This window comes from Trachinotus anak, unplaced genomic scaffold (genome assembly GCF_046630095.1).
Source record: "Trachinotus anak isolate AG129_WGS33_773 ecotype Australia unplaced genomic scaffold, CSIRO_AGI_Tana_v1 ptg000004l, whole genome shotgun sequence".
Lineage (NCBI taxonomy): Eukaryota > Metazoa > Chordata > Actinopteri > Carangiformes > Carangidae > Trachinotus > Trachinotus anak.
The window spans coordinates 6,513,720-6,530,187 of NW_027273855.1; the positions used below are offsets into that span (position 1 = coordinate 6,513,720).

The following is a 16,468-nucleotide window of genomic DNA, read 5'->3' on the forward strand; positions in this document are numbered from 1 at the left end:
TCAGCACAATCTTGTTTTGTGATCGTCCATCTTTGTAATCATTGGCATCGGCTGAGTATAATGTGGGAGGACCCTACTTACTTACTGAATTACCCTCCAACCTCTGCTTGTCATGACATAATGAAATTGGGAGGATCACCAGTGTTACAGATTGATAGCATCAAGCTAGGAGAACTTGTCTCTTTATAATTCAACCATGCTGGCAAGTTTGTGTGCTTTCCACGGCCCGGTGGGTATTGTGGAATTTGTTGTACCAAATGTTACCGGTATTATATAATTTTTTTTTTTTTTTTTTTAAAAACTTGGCCTCTGTTCCCCTGGTTGTGCTTTTCAGCAAACACAATTAGCATTTCTCATAAGTGGGATGCCAGATTTCCAAGAATTACACTTAAGAATGCTCTGAATTACCAACTGGAGAGGAAAGAAGCTCTTCACTGTGTGAGGGTAATTAACAACAATCTGATATAGTTATAATGTTAGAATAATAATAATAATGAATTAATAGGCAATCGGCTGAAATGGAATCAAAACTCTACTGCAGGGTATTCTCCTGTTGGTGGATGAGGTATGTCCGATAATAAGGAGTCTGTTGCCACACTGACAAGTGCAGACAATGAAGATGCTGAGACAGTGACTGTTAATAAAACCAATGTCAAATTTAATCCTCTTGTTAGTTTGAATGCCAAAAAAGTGGTGTAAAATTGCAAATGCTAAAAATGTTATTATAATAATTATAATTATTATAGGTATTATTAGTATATTAGTAGTATCAGACAGGAAACAGAGGCATGCTCAGCTCTGTTTCTGTGCAGCAGTCATCTGGGGTCTAGTCTTAGCCAACATTTTAAAGTCAAAAGAAGTTTCATATTCCTCTTTTTTGAGGCTGTGAGTTTGAGTAAAAGTGAAGGATGAAGTGAAGAATCTGTGTCTTTCAATTCAGTCCAAAATTTTTCTTTTAGCAGTTTGATAGATATAGGCCCAGGTCCTTCCTGCACAAAGTGCTCACTGGTAGGTAAAAAGAAGCTGTTGGTGACAAGTTGCATAACACAGATAGGATATTTCTGCCCACACCCTCCTTTGGTCAACAGTGACCAGGACTGCAGTGCTTAGACAACTGACTTATTCAAAATTTGAATAATATTAAGGAGAGTTAGACTGTGCAATTTATTATTTTTATCTCCTACTCTATAGATATACGATCTATCTATATGATCGACTTCTGTCTCAACAGTCTACAAACCATGCTTCTTCGGTGAAACTATGTTGTACAGTTAAGGTTAAATAGAAAGTGGATGATGCAGCAAAGCTAATAAGTCAATTTTGGACCCTCCAGCTCTCCCTTCCCTCAAAGATCAGAGTGTTTGCTTTTGGTCAGTAGCACAATCCTTCACCATCCTTTTCCCTGACATTGTCTCTGTTTCTCCTCCCTGTTTTGTAGCTTTCGCTGAGCTTCAGACAGACATCCATGAGCTGACCCAGGAGCTGGACGGGGCTGGGATTCCCTTCCTGGACTATCGCACTTATGCAATGAGGGTCCTTTTCCCTGGGATTGAGGACCATCCCGTACTCAAGGAGATGGAGGTACGGGTCAGTACACCACCAACCAAACTTACAAGTAAAACAACCTAACTATAAATAATCAACTGCTGTTGAACCAATGAGTAGGCAGTGGCACTGATAAACTAACATTAGAGGTAGAACCTTACAGTAGTTGTTTATTCTTACCACCAGTAGTTGACCTCAGCAAGATGAGAACATACATGCAGATTACACGCAGAGAAGTATTTCTGAGAAGTACTTTGGAAGTTGGATTTAATGGCATGTAATGTCCTCCTGGCTTTACTGCTTAATACCTTTGTATCCATTACTCCATGACAGGTTTCATCAAAGACAGGCTTCCGAGATGTGAGGCAAGAACTCCACACATGCTTCACCTTAAAGCAATCTCATAGCCCATATTTTACCTGCTTTATCTTAATGTATTCAGTTTGTCTCATTGAATGCGAATGACTTTTCAAGAGCCTTAGTCATTAGTCTGAACTCATGGGACAGACGCTCATCATGTTCTCATGATGTGGGGAAGTAGAGTTTTAAAGTGAGATTGACTGAAAAGAAATGTTATATAGGAAATACAAGAAGATAAAGAGATGTAAAAATGAGAGAAAGGGTAGTGACGAAGCAAAAGATGAGAGAGCAAAGCAAAGATAGTGAGAGGATTAGAGCAGAGAGGGAGAAATAAGATTCAGGGTTACTGGGATTGTTACTTGCATTATACATCACTGTTAATTTATTAATTAAGCCAGTACATGCAACTACCTTTCAGCACAGCTGAATGGAGACAGTGCACCGGATTTATAAAGACGTTTTACCGCTGAGGGAAGTAGAATTAATAGTATGTCAACAGAAACTACCCTCCTCCAAAGCTTGAAACCAGAGAGCCAAGTTTGTAATCAACAGTATCATTAAGATGTACAATCTGGTGCTGCTCCATTGACTTTGATTGGAGCACTGACTTTTTGGAGTCAAGGAATAATTTGTTTGACCTTTTACAGCTTCATTTAATCGGCCTAATCCAGACAGTGGATTTATATTCCTAGAAAAAAAAAGAAAAGCCCTTTGGGGTTTCATAGATGCCATTTCTGCCTTTTTTGATTCATTCTTAGGGATTTATCCTCTGCTATTTCTGGCTGGAAGGAACACGAGTGATTACTTAAACACAAAGAAATTATCCTTGGATATAGAAAAAAAAGCCAATTACGGTTCACAGCTGAGGCTATAAAGCTATAGCTTGAAATTACTTATAATGCAAAATATGAATAAATAGAGTAGTTTACTGCTTTACTGCTTTTACAGACACGTATTTGCTTTGTGACATAACTCAGTCTAGTGTTGGAGTTCAACAGCATTTTATGGAATATGGATCTAATCAGACTGAAATCCTCGAATCCCTTATTAGATTTAATTAGGTTAAGCTTTCAACAATTAGAAAGTTATAAATAACTAATGCTCAAACATTTACACACTTTTGTGCTGCATTTCTTGTATGAAAGGTTCTATACAAATAAAGTTTATTATTATTATTATTATTTAATGAGCTTCTACAATCACCTTTTACTGTCTGAGACACCAGAAACACTAGTGATAGACTAATTAATGTTCACAACCTATAGCTACAACCTGATAATGACACGAGCAGCATAAAATGTGAAATGCATTAAAATAGTGTAGCCTACTTTTTAGGCTCTCTGATGACATACTCCCAATTCCCAATTCAAAATTTTTAAGCTAATAGGCAGACAACACAGTCCTGTGGAGGGGTGTTACAGAGTGATGTACAGTGGTTTCAGAGAGTATTCAGACCCTTTCACTTTACTGTGTCGTAGATTTAATTTCAGATGGATAAAATTGCCATTTTTGCCCCTCAATATACACTCAACCCATAATGGAAATGTGGAAACATGTTTTGCAAATGTGTCTAGAACGTGATTGGAGTTCACCTGCGACACAGTTTAGAAAGGCACAAGCCTGTGTTTATATTTTCAGGTCCCACAATTCACCCTGCACATCAGGATAAAAACACGACATGAAAGACATGAAACTCTCTGTAGACCTCTGCGATAAAATTGTGTTGAGGTATAAATCAAGGGTATCAAAACCATGTCTAAAGCTTTGAGTCTTCCCAGGAGCACAGTGGAAACAATAAACAATAATTGTGAAATGGAAAAAGTTTGGAACCCCAATGCTCTTCCTAGACTTAGCAACTTGTCTGATGAATCCCAGGCACTGCTCATCACCAAGCTAATACCATCCTGAGCATCATGCAATGGAAGGGGGGGGGTGGGGGGGGGGGGGGGGGGGGGGGGGGGCTACTCAGCTACAGGGACTGAGGAATGCAAGCAAAGAGGCAAACAGCCAAAACAATGCTGGACAGGCTTCAAGACAAGTCTCTGACTGTTCTTGAGTGGCCCAACTGAAAACCTACACCCCACAGAACACCTGAGGAGAGACCTGAACATGGTAGTTCACAGACACTTCCCATCCACTCTGACAGATCTTGAGGGAGGGTTTATTCAAAGTAACGAGGGTCTCAATACTTTTGTAAATGAGAGATTTCAGTTTTTCCTAAACTTTCTAAAAACACATTTTCAATTTGTCATTATTGGTAATTGATTGCAAAAATGGCAGTTCTAACAATCTGCAATTAAATGTACAACACATTAAAGTGTGCAAAAACTGAAGGGGGTCTGAATACTTCATGAAACCACTGTATGTTTTCACTTAAAACAATCTCTGGCTGAGTACATACAGTTTGCAGACTGCATTACAACATCTTTGTTTTTTATCATAGCCACAATGGCATAAACTAATCTAATAAGTTAACTGTCATTTTTAGCTCAGCCCTGGCTAAAAATAAGTCAAATAAAAGTATAAAAACCTGCTTCCTGCCAGGAAAGAAAGGAAAGAAAAATTAAAAGATCAGATCAGAACAGAATCCAACCCTTCTCTGGACTGCATTTTTTCCATCTTTGTCATGCACAAGGTACCAGGACATCTGTTCCAAATTTGCCACTGATTTTAAATCTTTAGCCTGAAGTTTTATAAAGAAACTTGAAAAACAGAATTTAACCTTCCTGGCCTACTTGCCATGCACAGTGTCTCGAATGAGGTTTGATGAACCTATCAGCCTAAGAGGTCCTGATGAGGTTTATATTGTACATATGTTTGAGTTGTAGCATGTGTCAGATCGAGACCTGTACGAGAGACTTGACTCTGTGGCTGAGATGTTGCCTGATCTAAAGTCCCCAAAGTGTTCGTACACCTTTAATTTGTGGTGCCAGGCAGGTAAAGGGATCTTACGTATTTTATAGTTATGTCTAGACTTCCTTTTTCTTCTATCTGTATTTCCCACAGGGGTTGCTGGCGTAATCCAATGGCCTGTGTAAACCAATGCTCCTAGCTTTATTGCTCTGTGTGACTGCTCTCTCCCCTAAGCTAGACAGCCACACTACACACCAGTTATGCTCTCTCTGTTTCTCTCTTTTTCACACACACACACACACACACCATCTTGCATATAGCTGGATGTACCCTTCCTGAAATTCAGTAAAGACTGTATGTATGTGCATCTTTATCTGTCTCTCTCATTCCCTCTTGCATTCACTTCTCTCTTTTCAAACATACACACACACATCACACTCAGTACCCACCCTGGAGGCCCGAGAATCTCATTTAGCACTTAAGAGAGAGGCCTAGACACTTTATAATGGCACATTGGAGGAGAGAAAGAATAGATGTTACAGTGGTACAAAAGGATGACAATAGAATGCGAAAGAAAGAGGGAGGTGGGAATGATGTGTGTTTGTGTGTGTGTGTATGTGTGACAGAGACACACAATGACGAAGAGGAGGAGAAATTAAAATGGAAGAAAGACCAGTGATGTGAAACAGTCAACAATAAGTGCGAGGGAGAGAGTTAGAGTGGTGAGGAAAACGGAGGGAGTGAGCGACAGCGAGGTGTCTTCAGGGGGTTTAGTGTGTTGTTGATGCGTAGTGACAGGTGCCAGCCACTGGAACAAGCAGGGTGCACCTCTGTCACCAACCCTGACATACACACACACACACTCACACACTCACACACACACACACACACATACACACTGTCCTGCTTTACCCCCATGCTTCTTCTCCACCCTTCACTCCCCTCAATCTCTTTTTTCTTCTTCTGTTTGGCCGGAGACTCTCTCTCATGCCGGGCTGGTTCAGGCTCATCCGATTGGACATTTTTAGGAATTTCCTCAAACAGAAAAAAAAGCCAGTGTCCCCGGTGACAGCAGGTTGTTGAAGCATTATTGAAAGATTGAGTTAAGGGCTTTCAAGTAATATAACCAATTCAGCAAAGTGGTCAGAAGACCTGAGCCATCAAAACAGGGCATTTACTTACATTATTGTGCTGCAAAAGTCTAATAACAAAGAGGGATCAAGATTAAAGCTAAAGTCATAGACAAAGACAATCTATGAGTACACAGGGAGCCCAGAGTGCTAAAATGTGCGGTCATTGGTCAGCACCAATGATTAAAATTCTCTTTTCAACTAGGGGATGCTTTGAGCCATCCACCCCCTGATGTCAAGAAGACAATTATGTCAAATTGTCTGCTAAAATCACTTGCAGCAGGAGAGAGAGTAGCCAATCAGTCTTGCCTTGCTGTTTACAAGCCAATCTCAGCTCATCATACACTGAAAAAAAAAAAAAAGTCTGCTTGGAGACGTGCTCAGAATCCGTCTTCACTCAAAGGGAGTCATAGTTTTATTACATTATTTTTTTAAATCCTGTGTGTTATTTTCAGTATTTGGCAGTTGATTGCGCACACACGCGTTTCTCATGGATGTCTATGACCTTTCAGACTCCTTTTTTCAACTTTTCATTCCACATGTTTAAAGTGCATGTGTAGTATTTATCTGTTCATATGGAAAGATCCTCTCCAGACTTGCTTTAAGGCATTTGAAAGGCTTTGAAAAATAAGTGTTGTGCGATATGGGTTTTCCATAACAAGTTTAATTACCTATAAAATTCTAAAAACTACATCTACTCCCTCCTCCCCATTGAAAAATAACCAGTACACCATGTGAATATGTAAGTATTTTTGTTTCAAGATGTCTCCTACTCCTTCACTGTAAACCGAGACCTCAGGTCTCCACATCACACTGAAGCAAGTTGCATATCGGACCATGACTTGTGATGTCACAAATTCATGTTCATACAAACACATCTTATACTGAGATTTAAAGTGATAACAGAGAAACTTTCTCCCCCTCAGCAGATTATTGTAAAAACAGCCTGGTGACGTCAAACTGCACATACATTATTCTGCATGGTGAAAGTCAAACATCCAAATGAAATAACAATAAGCAAAACCCATTCTTGAGTGGAGGGATGGCTTTAAAGACACTGCTGTGCTATCATGGTAACAGTGTGTAGTTCTTTCTAAAATTTAGGATTTTTTGGTTTGTTTTGTGAAACAATGAATAAAACATCATGTTCCTTAATGAAGAACAGAAATGTTAATATAGAGAAAATTGCTCTTTCCTCTAATTAGTTACTCTTGTAACTTGTCTGTCTTTGTCTTTCTCCAGGTCCAGGCAAATGTTGAGAAGGCGCTGACGCTGTTTGGCCAGCTTCTGACAAAGAAGCACTTCCTGCTGACGTTCATACGAACCCTGGAGGCACAGAGGTGTTCATCTTTATCTATTTATGTGTTGTTATTTATAAATGACTGAATATATTCCAACAACTTGAATTCACTTTTGAAAAATAACATAACATAAAAGCAAAAAAAAATGTATTCAGCTATGGAAATAGGATCATGCAAATGCAAGTGGGTCATAGATCAAGGCTGTGCTTTGCCTTGGGTTAGGACAATAAAGGCACATTTATAAAAAGAGTAAAAAGAAGAAAAAAAAAGAGTAAAAAGATTTACCTAAAATTAAAGTGAAACACTTGACCAAATGGTTTATGGCAAAACAGTTACAACACCATTGAATTAAGATTCTATGTGCATTAATAGTTAAATGGTGGATGGTGCACATGTATTTTGATGAGCAAGTTAAGATGCGACTTAACCAAAGCTGGGGATCGCATTTAAAAAATACCTATCTTACATATTATTGAAGCATTTCAATGTATTTCCAGGTCGTTTTCAATGCGGGACAGAGGAAATGTGGCGTCTCTGATCATGACGGCCCTGCAGGGGGAGATGGAGTACGCCACTGGGGTCCTGAAACAGCTGCTGTCCGACCTGATAGACAGAAACCTGGAGAGCAAAAACCACCCCAAACTGCTGCTGCGGAGGTAAGACAGACGTGGAGAGACGGGCAACAAATACAGACTACACTGTAAAACATCAAACAGGAACTTAGTGGAAGCAAATTATCTGTTATCTTTAACTTTATCTAAATATATATGTAGCCTAAATTCAAGTTTCTACTTTTATTTACAGACCTTTTGAATTTAATATCTAAGGTCCCCTCAAGTAGAACTTAAATCAGTTAGTTTAACAATACAATAACACTCTGTCAAACTTAAAACAAATTAGTCAAGTGGGGTTCAGCGGGGCGCCGCTGGGAAAGATTTTAAATTGATGCTGCTTAAAATGTTTTATGTGCAGAACTAATAGATTAGCACAAGGGCAAAAAAGATCTAGTGAAACAAAGGATGCAGTTAGAATCAAATAAAACAGATAAGCACAAAGATGAGCACATAAATAACTAGGTAGAAGGATGATGATTGGGATGAATCAGAGAGGGAGAAATAAGGAGATGGAGTTAAGACAATTTATTTATGTAGTAACAGAAAATAATAATTAGAAGAACAAGTGAACCACAAACCAAATCCAAGTATCTGTTGGTAAAATTTATCCATCTCTTAATTGCTTCATCTAATATTTACAGTCCAACTAGCAGAGGATGAATTAATAGAATCTGCCATAGATTTACTGATGTGGGAATAAAACATAATGAGCGATTCTCACAGACTCAGAGTCATTGTTTTCAAAGCATCACTTACCATATTTCAGACAAAAGACAGATCGCACCACAGATCTAGATAAAGAATTTGTTTGAGATGTGAGTAGAGGTTAAATTAAATCTGGGCTAGTCTGGCCTGCACTTACTCTCTCTCAAAGGGTCCTGTATCAGGGTCTCGGTGCTTTATTTTGTGGGTTATAATTTACAAAAAACTTCCAAGACATTTGCAGGAAAGAGTGTTTGTTGATGCATTTGTAATAAATCAATTCATTTCACCTGGAAGGTCTTTGAGTCAGAGCACAGCAGACCAGGTAAAGTGACAAAAACATAAAATTTGCCACAGCAATTCAACATATACTGTGTGACATCCCCAATAATAAACCAATATTGAATTCTTAAGTACTTGGGCTTAGATCAATGGTTTCAAACCAGGGGATCAGAAGATTCATTTTGAAGGTTTATATGATTAAAGACAATGTAAAACATGTTTCTTATGTCAAAAAGTTACTTTCTGACTTAAGAAAAAGATACTTCTACCTCTTGAAGGGCATAACAATGTCCCGACTGAGGGACCTTTCTTACCTTTCTTTATGGGATCACTTCAAGATGTTTGGTGTCCACTGGTTTAAATGGAGCAGTTTCTCTGTTACATTCTTCTGGAAATCAGCAGCTGTTTTTCACCTTAGCACAGGTAAACGCTCACCAAACCTTCTCTCTAACTAAATATTGTCCTTGTAGGTGGTACCAAATTATGTAGATCTTTCCAAAAAACATCCTTGGAAATTAAAGATCTGAAAAATCTGCCGTCCTCACAAATTGTGCCTGTTTTAATAATCATGTTACTCAGTAATTTGTAGCTTTTCCTTTTTAATGCTGTGTCTTTTTTCCCTCTTTTCCTTCTTGTGTCAGAACGGAGTCTGTTGCTGAGAAAATGCTGACCAACTGGTTTACATTTCTCTTGTATAAATTCCTGAAGGTAAGTCTGACAGGCCATAATCATATAATATCTTCATTCAATCTGTTTGCTTTATCTTTTAAATGCTAAACAATAGTCTTCATCTAAAGTGGATTTATATTGTGTGCATCTACACTGCCTGTATGTTAGAGAGTTTTATTAAATGCCTCTGGCTTATATTATTTCTCCACTGCATTTATCTCACTGTGGTTATTAAAAGGGCTTGTTTTTCCAGCTGCATATTTTCTTGCCATACTTGTGCAGTACACATACAGTAGATAATCAAAGCCTCTCAGCAGCATGTGTTTCTTCTCCTCTCAGTTGTTTAATGTCCTTTTTTTCTTTTCTTTTTTTTCTCCGTGCTCATAATTTCACTCCTGTAGCTGGCACGTCCTCTTCCCTGATCTTTATGTCATTCTTTTAGCTCACATCTTCTCTTCCTCTGATCTCTCTTTCATCTGTGTCATTTCTGTTGTCATTATTGCGCAGTCAGTCTCCTCTGTGCCTTGAGGTCATTTTCCTCACCGGGGGCATGTGATGTCGCTTGTGCTGTCCTCCCACGCCCCCTCTTTCCCTTCATCCTCGACATCCCTTGTCCCCTCCTCCTGACGCTCACTTCTTAAAGAAAGAAAGTCCAGTCTGAAGGTGGTTTCTGATGTCTCTCTCCCTCTCTCAGTAGTCTCACTTCTGCTCTCCACACTAATTACAAACTGTAAGACATGAAGTTGTCCTCATATGGTATTATAATCCTAATGACATTATGATACCAATATGATAATTATTATCGTCATATATTAATTAAAAAAAAAAAGATAGTAGGGTGTAGAGAATAACACAGTGTCATTATACTGTAGACCAAACATGATCATTGTGCATGCATGTATAATGTGCTCACAGTGTATGAAAATACAGCTAAACTATTACTTAAATCCCTTTTACTTTCACCTAGAAAATAATAAATACATGTCCCTGACTAGCACATTGTTGATTTATCATTTCCACTGTTTGTCAGCTATCTAGGAATCTGAGCCTTTTCATCTCCCTGTACAGCAGGAGGCATCATTATATCCTCAAAATGTAAATATAAGCATACAATTAGGGAGCCTTAATGAAGGCGGTATATGGAGGAAAGGCAAATTTCATAGACAAGCATGCAGTGACCAAGCGACGAAGGCGGAAAGCTGAAGCTCGAGCACAACAGTGTGATGCATGCTCGCCGTGTCTCGTTAGCTGCTACCCACCTAATTGGCCCAGATGCTAACAAGGTCCTTAAAGCGTACGACACTGGAATGAGGAAGGGAAGAGGGAGAGGGGAGAAGGCGGGGAGGGAGTTGAGAAAGGGGGCAGAGGTGGGCGTCGGAGGTGATGGGGAGAGGGGAGAAGAATAGACGGAGACGTGACAATTAGGAGTTAAAAAGATGAGAGGGAGAGAAGAGGAGAGGCATGAAGGAGGTGAGGCAGAAGGAGGCAGGGGAGGAAGAGGAGAAGGCAGTGTGGTATAAGGGATGGAAGAAGAGGAGCTAGAACGGAGGAGGGAAGAGCATTAAAGCCGACAGTGGAAAAGACATTGGTAGCAGGCAAAGCTCTCTCCTAGAGACGACATTCATATACAACTCATTCACAGCAGCAGATTTTGTAGAACACGGAACATGAAATTGTGACTGAATTATGTTCCCTATTAAAAACCTGAGGATATTTTTTAAATTTACATATATGAAAATGTGCAAATATGTAGATACTGAACGTATCAGTACAATTTTCACAGACAACATATTTGTTTTACACCAAAATATCTGATCTTACAGAACAATACCCACTAAAAGATCAAAATAAAAGATAAAAAATACTTAATTGAGCCCATTGGAAATTCAAATTGTTTAGTAGCTTATTAATGTATTTAGTAGAGATTTGAGTCTGTGTCATGATGAACTGCCTTTAGCTGAGTTGTTAAATAAACTAGCAGAGTATTATTAAAGTGTTCTGGTTCTGTTTAGATTCTGACAGCACTTGCTTAAGGTGAGGGAAAGATCCTGGTTCAGGCTTCAGACACAACATGTTTATTTAGATTAATCGAAACCACAATCTCTCCCTGATCTTAACTGAAGTGCTTTTCTTGTCTAAATCTAATCAGAGACTGGACTATGGATGCACACTCCGGTCTCTGGTGTCACAGTCGTGCTTTGTACAGCCGTCTTCCACCCCAGCCACTTCCTGGTGGCTGTGCTGCTGTTCATAAATGTAGCTCTTCATTCAAACCCAGCTAGCGATTACATTGGCACCACAGTGTAATTGGGAAAACAGTTGTGTATGAACATAGTTTCTAGGAGACAGGGATGTAGCAGCAAGGTTTTTGGTTGAAGAGAACTGAAGTTAGAAATTAGTTTGTAATGAGCAGGACGTGGTTGCTCAGTGTTGCTGAGATGGTGAGATAAGTGGAAGAGATAAAGCAGTGGATGGAGGGATGAACAGAAAGAAAAAAATAGACGTAGGAACAGCATTCTTTAAGTTTATTTTATCTATTCTAGATGTTAAAATAAAAGTTTCCAAAGATACCAAATATGTCAGGCTGAAAATTGGGGAAGTGTGTTTGAAATGATGCACAATATCTACAATATTTCCATCTGATCCATCTGGACTGATGCAACAATACAAACATTAGGTCACCAGCTAGTAGCTAAACACTGAGCTGAAAGGAGCTATAAAGCTCTGCAGCGCTAAGAAAAACTAAAGAGTTGGAAGATAATTCTCTGTGGGTTCATCACCACATTCATAAACAAATAGTCATCTGATCTGTTGTTAATATATTTTTATATGAGATACATTTTCTTTCTTGTAAAAAAACATTTATAAAGCTGACAGTGCTCCAGTGGTCAAAAACTCTACACAGTACCTTTAAATCTACTTCAGGATAAATAAGGAAGTAATGTTGACAGTTGCACTCAGTTGGCATTAAAACATCATTCATATTCCATACACCGTCTTGTTTCCATAGCAAAGGCTTCAGTGTGGTTAAAGGTCATTAGTTACTGAGATGTATTTTTCAAGCAGCTTGTTACGACCAGCAGCTTATTATGACCCATAGTTACATTTGATTGTTAGTCGACTTGTAGTGGCCGTAGAAGTTTATGACAGGAGCAACAGAAGAAGTCTGTATTTAGAGTGACGAAGTCCATGGAATAACCAAGTAGTTCTACACCACAAACTAACACTGCGTATTAGTAATTGTTGCCATGACGATGAATGTCCAGCATATCTGCCACTCATATGCTCCCATGGCTCATATCCAAGAGAAGGGACAAACAAGACTTCTTGCTTGTTTCAGAACCAGATAGCATGAAACAAGGCAGATATTATCTGAGCCAAACCTGTAACTACTTCCTCAGTCTGACCTGACGTATAATTATCTGGTATAACCGGTTCATAAAACCCATGAGATTAGCATCATATACTACATACTACATATTTGCAGCTACAGAACACAGTGTATGTGTGACAAAAAAAAAAAAATAGAGTAGAAAATCAAATAAACAGTAAAAGGTTTTTTACAGAGAGAGAAGGAAAAAAATGTGTTAGAAAGAAAAAACGAGTTGTTGAGTGTGCTTGAAGGTGAGACAGATAAATTAGTACTTTTCCCTGTTCTTGTCTGGACCTCATGCATCTCAAACACACACACACACACACACACACACACAGTCTGAAGTATATCCCTGAGCACTGCGCGGTCGATCATTAAACTCTCGTCAGGATGAGTATTGGCCGTGATGTGTCCTCTCTCTCCCCTCTAAACTGCCGCTGCTTCAGTCGGGAGTGTTTTCCTTGAGCCCAAGTGATGACTAATGACACTATTGATTGGCAAGTGTCTTTGATGGAGGGGAGAGTGGGAAACATATTTATAACATCTGTGTCTAGTCACATAAGCTCTCAGATGTAAACGATGGGAGAGACCTGAAAAGATTTATATAACACTGTTTTCAGTCTGTCAGTCCTTCCAGACAGACACAGAAAGAAAGAGATGTTTACATAACAACCACCACATCCTTCACATTTTCAGACATCACATGGAGAAGACTCAAGGTCTCATTTCGAAAATTCCACTGTTGTACTGCGTCACTTGGTGCAAAAAGGCCTTTTTGGATGTTCTGTCCATACTTTCCTCCTCCTCTCCATCTGCATCTCACTGGCTGGAGTCAACCTGACCATTTCCATATCTGGATGTGAAGATCTGCTACCAGTTTAGGCCATTTCCAGTTTGTCTGACCTGTCACTTCTCGCTGTGATCGCAGATATGTAACTGTTATTCACTAAGTAGTAGAGAGAGAAGATACATTTAATAGATTTATTTTTTAATCTGTGCTCGTTTCACTCCATGTGTTTGTGGTTATAGTGTCTTATTTAAATAAAAACCCTGCATCTACATTAGCGACTCAAAGCTGTGTGGGTTGTCTTTGCATGCCAAGATACAAATTAGAAGCCTGATTAAATTTTGCTCAGGTCTTACACATGACCTTAGAAATAGCCTATATTTGTTATACAAACCATTACTAATGATGAATTTAAGTGGGAAAATTCCACCAGTAGACAATGAAGGGGCAGTTTACCAAGGGTATGCAACCTTTGACACACAACGGTCAGATTGCTTTCGTCTTTATTGAGGATTACACTGATGTTTGGTGCCAGTAATGTGGAATAAGGGCAGCATAGCTATAACTGGCATGCTTGATCTCATGCAACATGTATCCCTGTTCAGAAGCACAAAATATGGCAGACGGAATGGAAATGAATACAGAGCAGCAGAGAAAAGGGGTCTGAAATCTATCTTAAAGATTTGAATTAAAGATTGTACGCCAGGGAAAAGCAGGTGTAAAAAGGAGTCAGGCAGGCAGACAGACAGAATGAGAAAGAGAGAGAAATGCAAATTAAAAGATGCAGGAAGTTAGTTTACAGGAGAGAAAAAAAAGCAGCGATGCCACAAACTGTTTCACACGATTTTTACCACAATCCAGCTTCTGATTATTCTGCCTAACATGTAGTAGCTCACAGTAGCTGAAGACGACTCTAGGCTTTGTAATTAATAACAAACAGCCTCCTCCTGCTGGATGAAGTGTCTGTCTCCTCAACCACTATAACAAGTTAAGCAGCAGAGAACACTTTCTTGTTTGGTTCGTTGCTTTGTAGAGATGCACAGCTCATGTCAAAACAGCCTGTTACCTTATTTAGTGACACTGTTAATCAGGTGAATTGCAACTGAGCTCATTTACATTTACGTCTTCGTAAACAGCGCACTGAATAAAGAAAATTGCACTGACACAAAATTTTGCACGTCTGACGGTAATTTGTGATGGGCGTAAATGTTTCCATGTACTGGCTTTAAACTGAATCACTAAATACTGTATTTTAGCACATTTGTATTATATTTTCTGCAGCCGGCTGGCCACGACCCCTGTGAGATGAGTGATGAAGAAAGAAAAAAACATTTTTCAGGATCTTTTGTTATGAATTGCTGGACAGTTTTCTCTCTTCAAGCCTCCAACAATTATTCAGATGAAAGAATGTGCGAAAGGAAAATCGCCTCCTGGTTGAAGAGCTGGCAACTCATCTCTCTCTGTTTTCTTCCTGACTAGGAGTGTGCTGGGGAGCCTCTGTTCATGCTTTACTGTGCCATCAAGCAGCAGATGGAGAAAGGACCCATAGACGCCATCACAGGAGAAGCCCGCTACTCCCTCAGTGAGGACAAGCTCATCAGGCAACAGATTGACTACAAAACACTGGTCAGTAAACCCGCTGTGTCTTGAGGCTTGTGTCTGTCTTGCTTTGGTCTGAATCACTGCATGAGTTGTTAAGTTTAAGTCACATTTGATGATGATGGAAACTTTAAAGCAAACTCTGAGAAATCAGCAGTAGAAATGTGTCAGCGTCCTTTTCCGAAATTAATCTGGAGTCTGCTGCGGGGCAGGATTTCGTCCAGGGTAAACACGAAGCTTCAGCGTCAGTTGTGTTTGGAGTGAGAATGTGATCTGGCCGTGAATCGGCCAAACTACTGCTCAGCGTTAATCACACTGTCTTTCCAAACAAAGCACTTCAGGTTTGGATTGGAAATATACAGACAAACCTGGTTGTCAGCAGGATCTGCTATAGTTGTTTTGGTCTGCACCCAAGTGTGACTCCTGAGTTATTATTTTCCCAAACAGTCTGAACAGACTAGGAAAATGTCCAGGTGTTAAAATGGCTGCAAACAAACTAGGTGTGAAAATGCTCTCCAGTACTTTTAAATCCACCTAAACAATCATCTAAACATGCCACCAGTTGGCAGTGCTCTTGCTGTGTCCCTATTTAAACCTTTTTTTTTTTTTGTCTTTTTCCATTTCCTTCTGTTTCTACCTGTTTTTCAGACATTGCACTGCGTGAACCCGGAGAATGAGAATTCCCCGGAGGTGACAGTCAAGTGTCTGAACTGCGACACCATCACTCAGGTCAAAGAGAAGCTGCTGGATGCTGTGTATAAGGGCAGCCCCTACTCACAGAGGCCAAAGGCTTCTGATATGGACCTGGGTAAGACAGACGGTACTGTACATGCATGCATATTCCAGTTGCATGTGCAATTACATGTGCACAGGTCTAATTACTGTAGGTCAGAGCACACCCCCTTCACAAATTTAACAAGGTATTTAGATCCTGATGACCAAGATGGTGGACCATAGCCACAGTTGTCTGTACTGCTAGCTAATGAGAGTTCACTTCTGCTTATGTTTGCCATGACAAGAAGACATTAACTATGAAATTGAATAGGATGTTACAACAGCACACAGGTTTTTACAATTTATTTATTTTTATTTTATCGATTATTTATTTATTGGTTTTATAACAGGGGATCACATGATTTTCTGTGGGAAAGGGTGAAAAACTGAAGCTGCTCTAACCACTATATTCTGGGACTAGGGTCAGTTGATATTCAAATCAGTTTAAATTATAATTAAACGTGCATTAATTTTTTTTT

General features: G+C 39.3%; 1 protein-coding gene across 3 annotated transcripts in view; it reads left to right on the forward strand.

Moving 5' to 3' along the window:
• The window catches only part of LOC139620197 (plexin-A1-like), a 295,422-nt gene that overhangs the window by 260,081 nt on the left and 18,873 nt on the right, over positions 1-16,468 (forward strand). For 2 of the 3 annotated variants that reach the window (XR_011690764.1, XM_071475509.1), the window contains exons 22-27: positions 1,439-1,587; positions 7,131-7,228; positions 7,687-7,845; positions 9,429-9,495; positions 15,096-15,242; positions 15,864-16,023. Coding sequence is in view for 1 of the 3 variants with exons in the window: in XM_071475509.1 (XP_071331610.1) it covers positions 1,439-1,587; positions 7,131-7,228; positions 7,687-7,845; positions 9,429-9,495; positions 15,096-15,242; positions 15,864-16,023 (780 nt within the window). In the remaining 2 variants the exon portion in view is untranslated. The remainder of the gene's footprint in view (positions 1-1,438; positions 1,588-7,130; positions 7,229-7,686; positions 7,846-9,428; positions 9,496-15,095; positions 15,243-15,863; positions 16,024-16,468) is intronic. The other variant, XR_011690765.1, reaches the window with a different exon arrangement.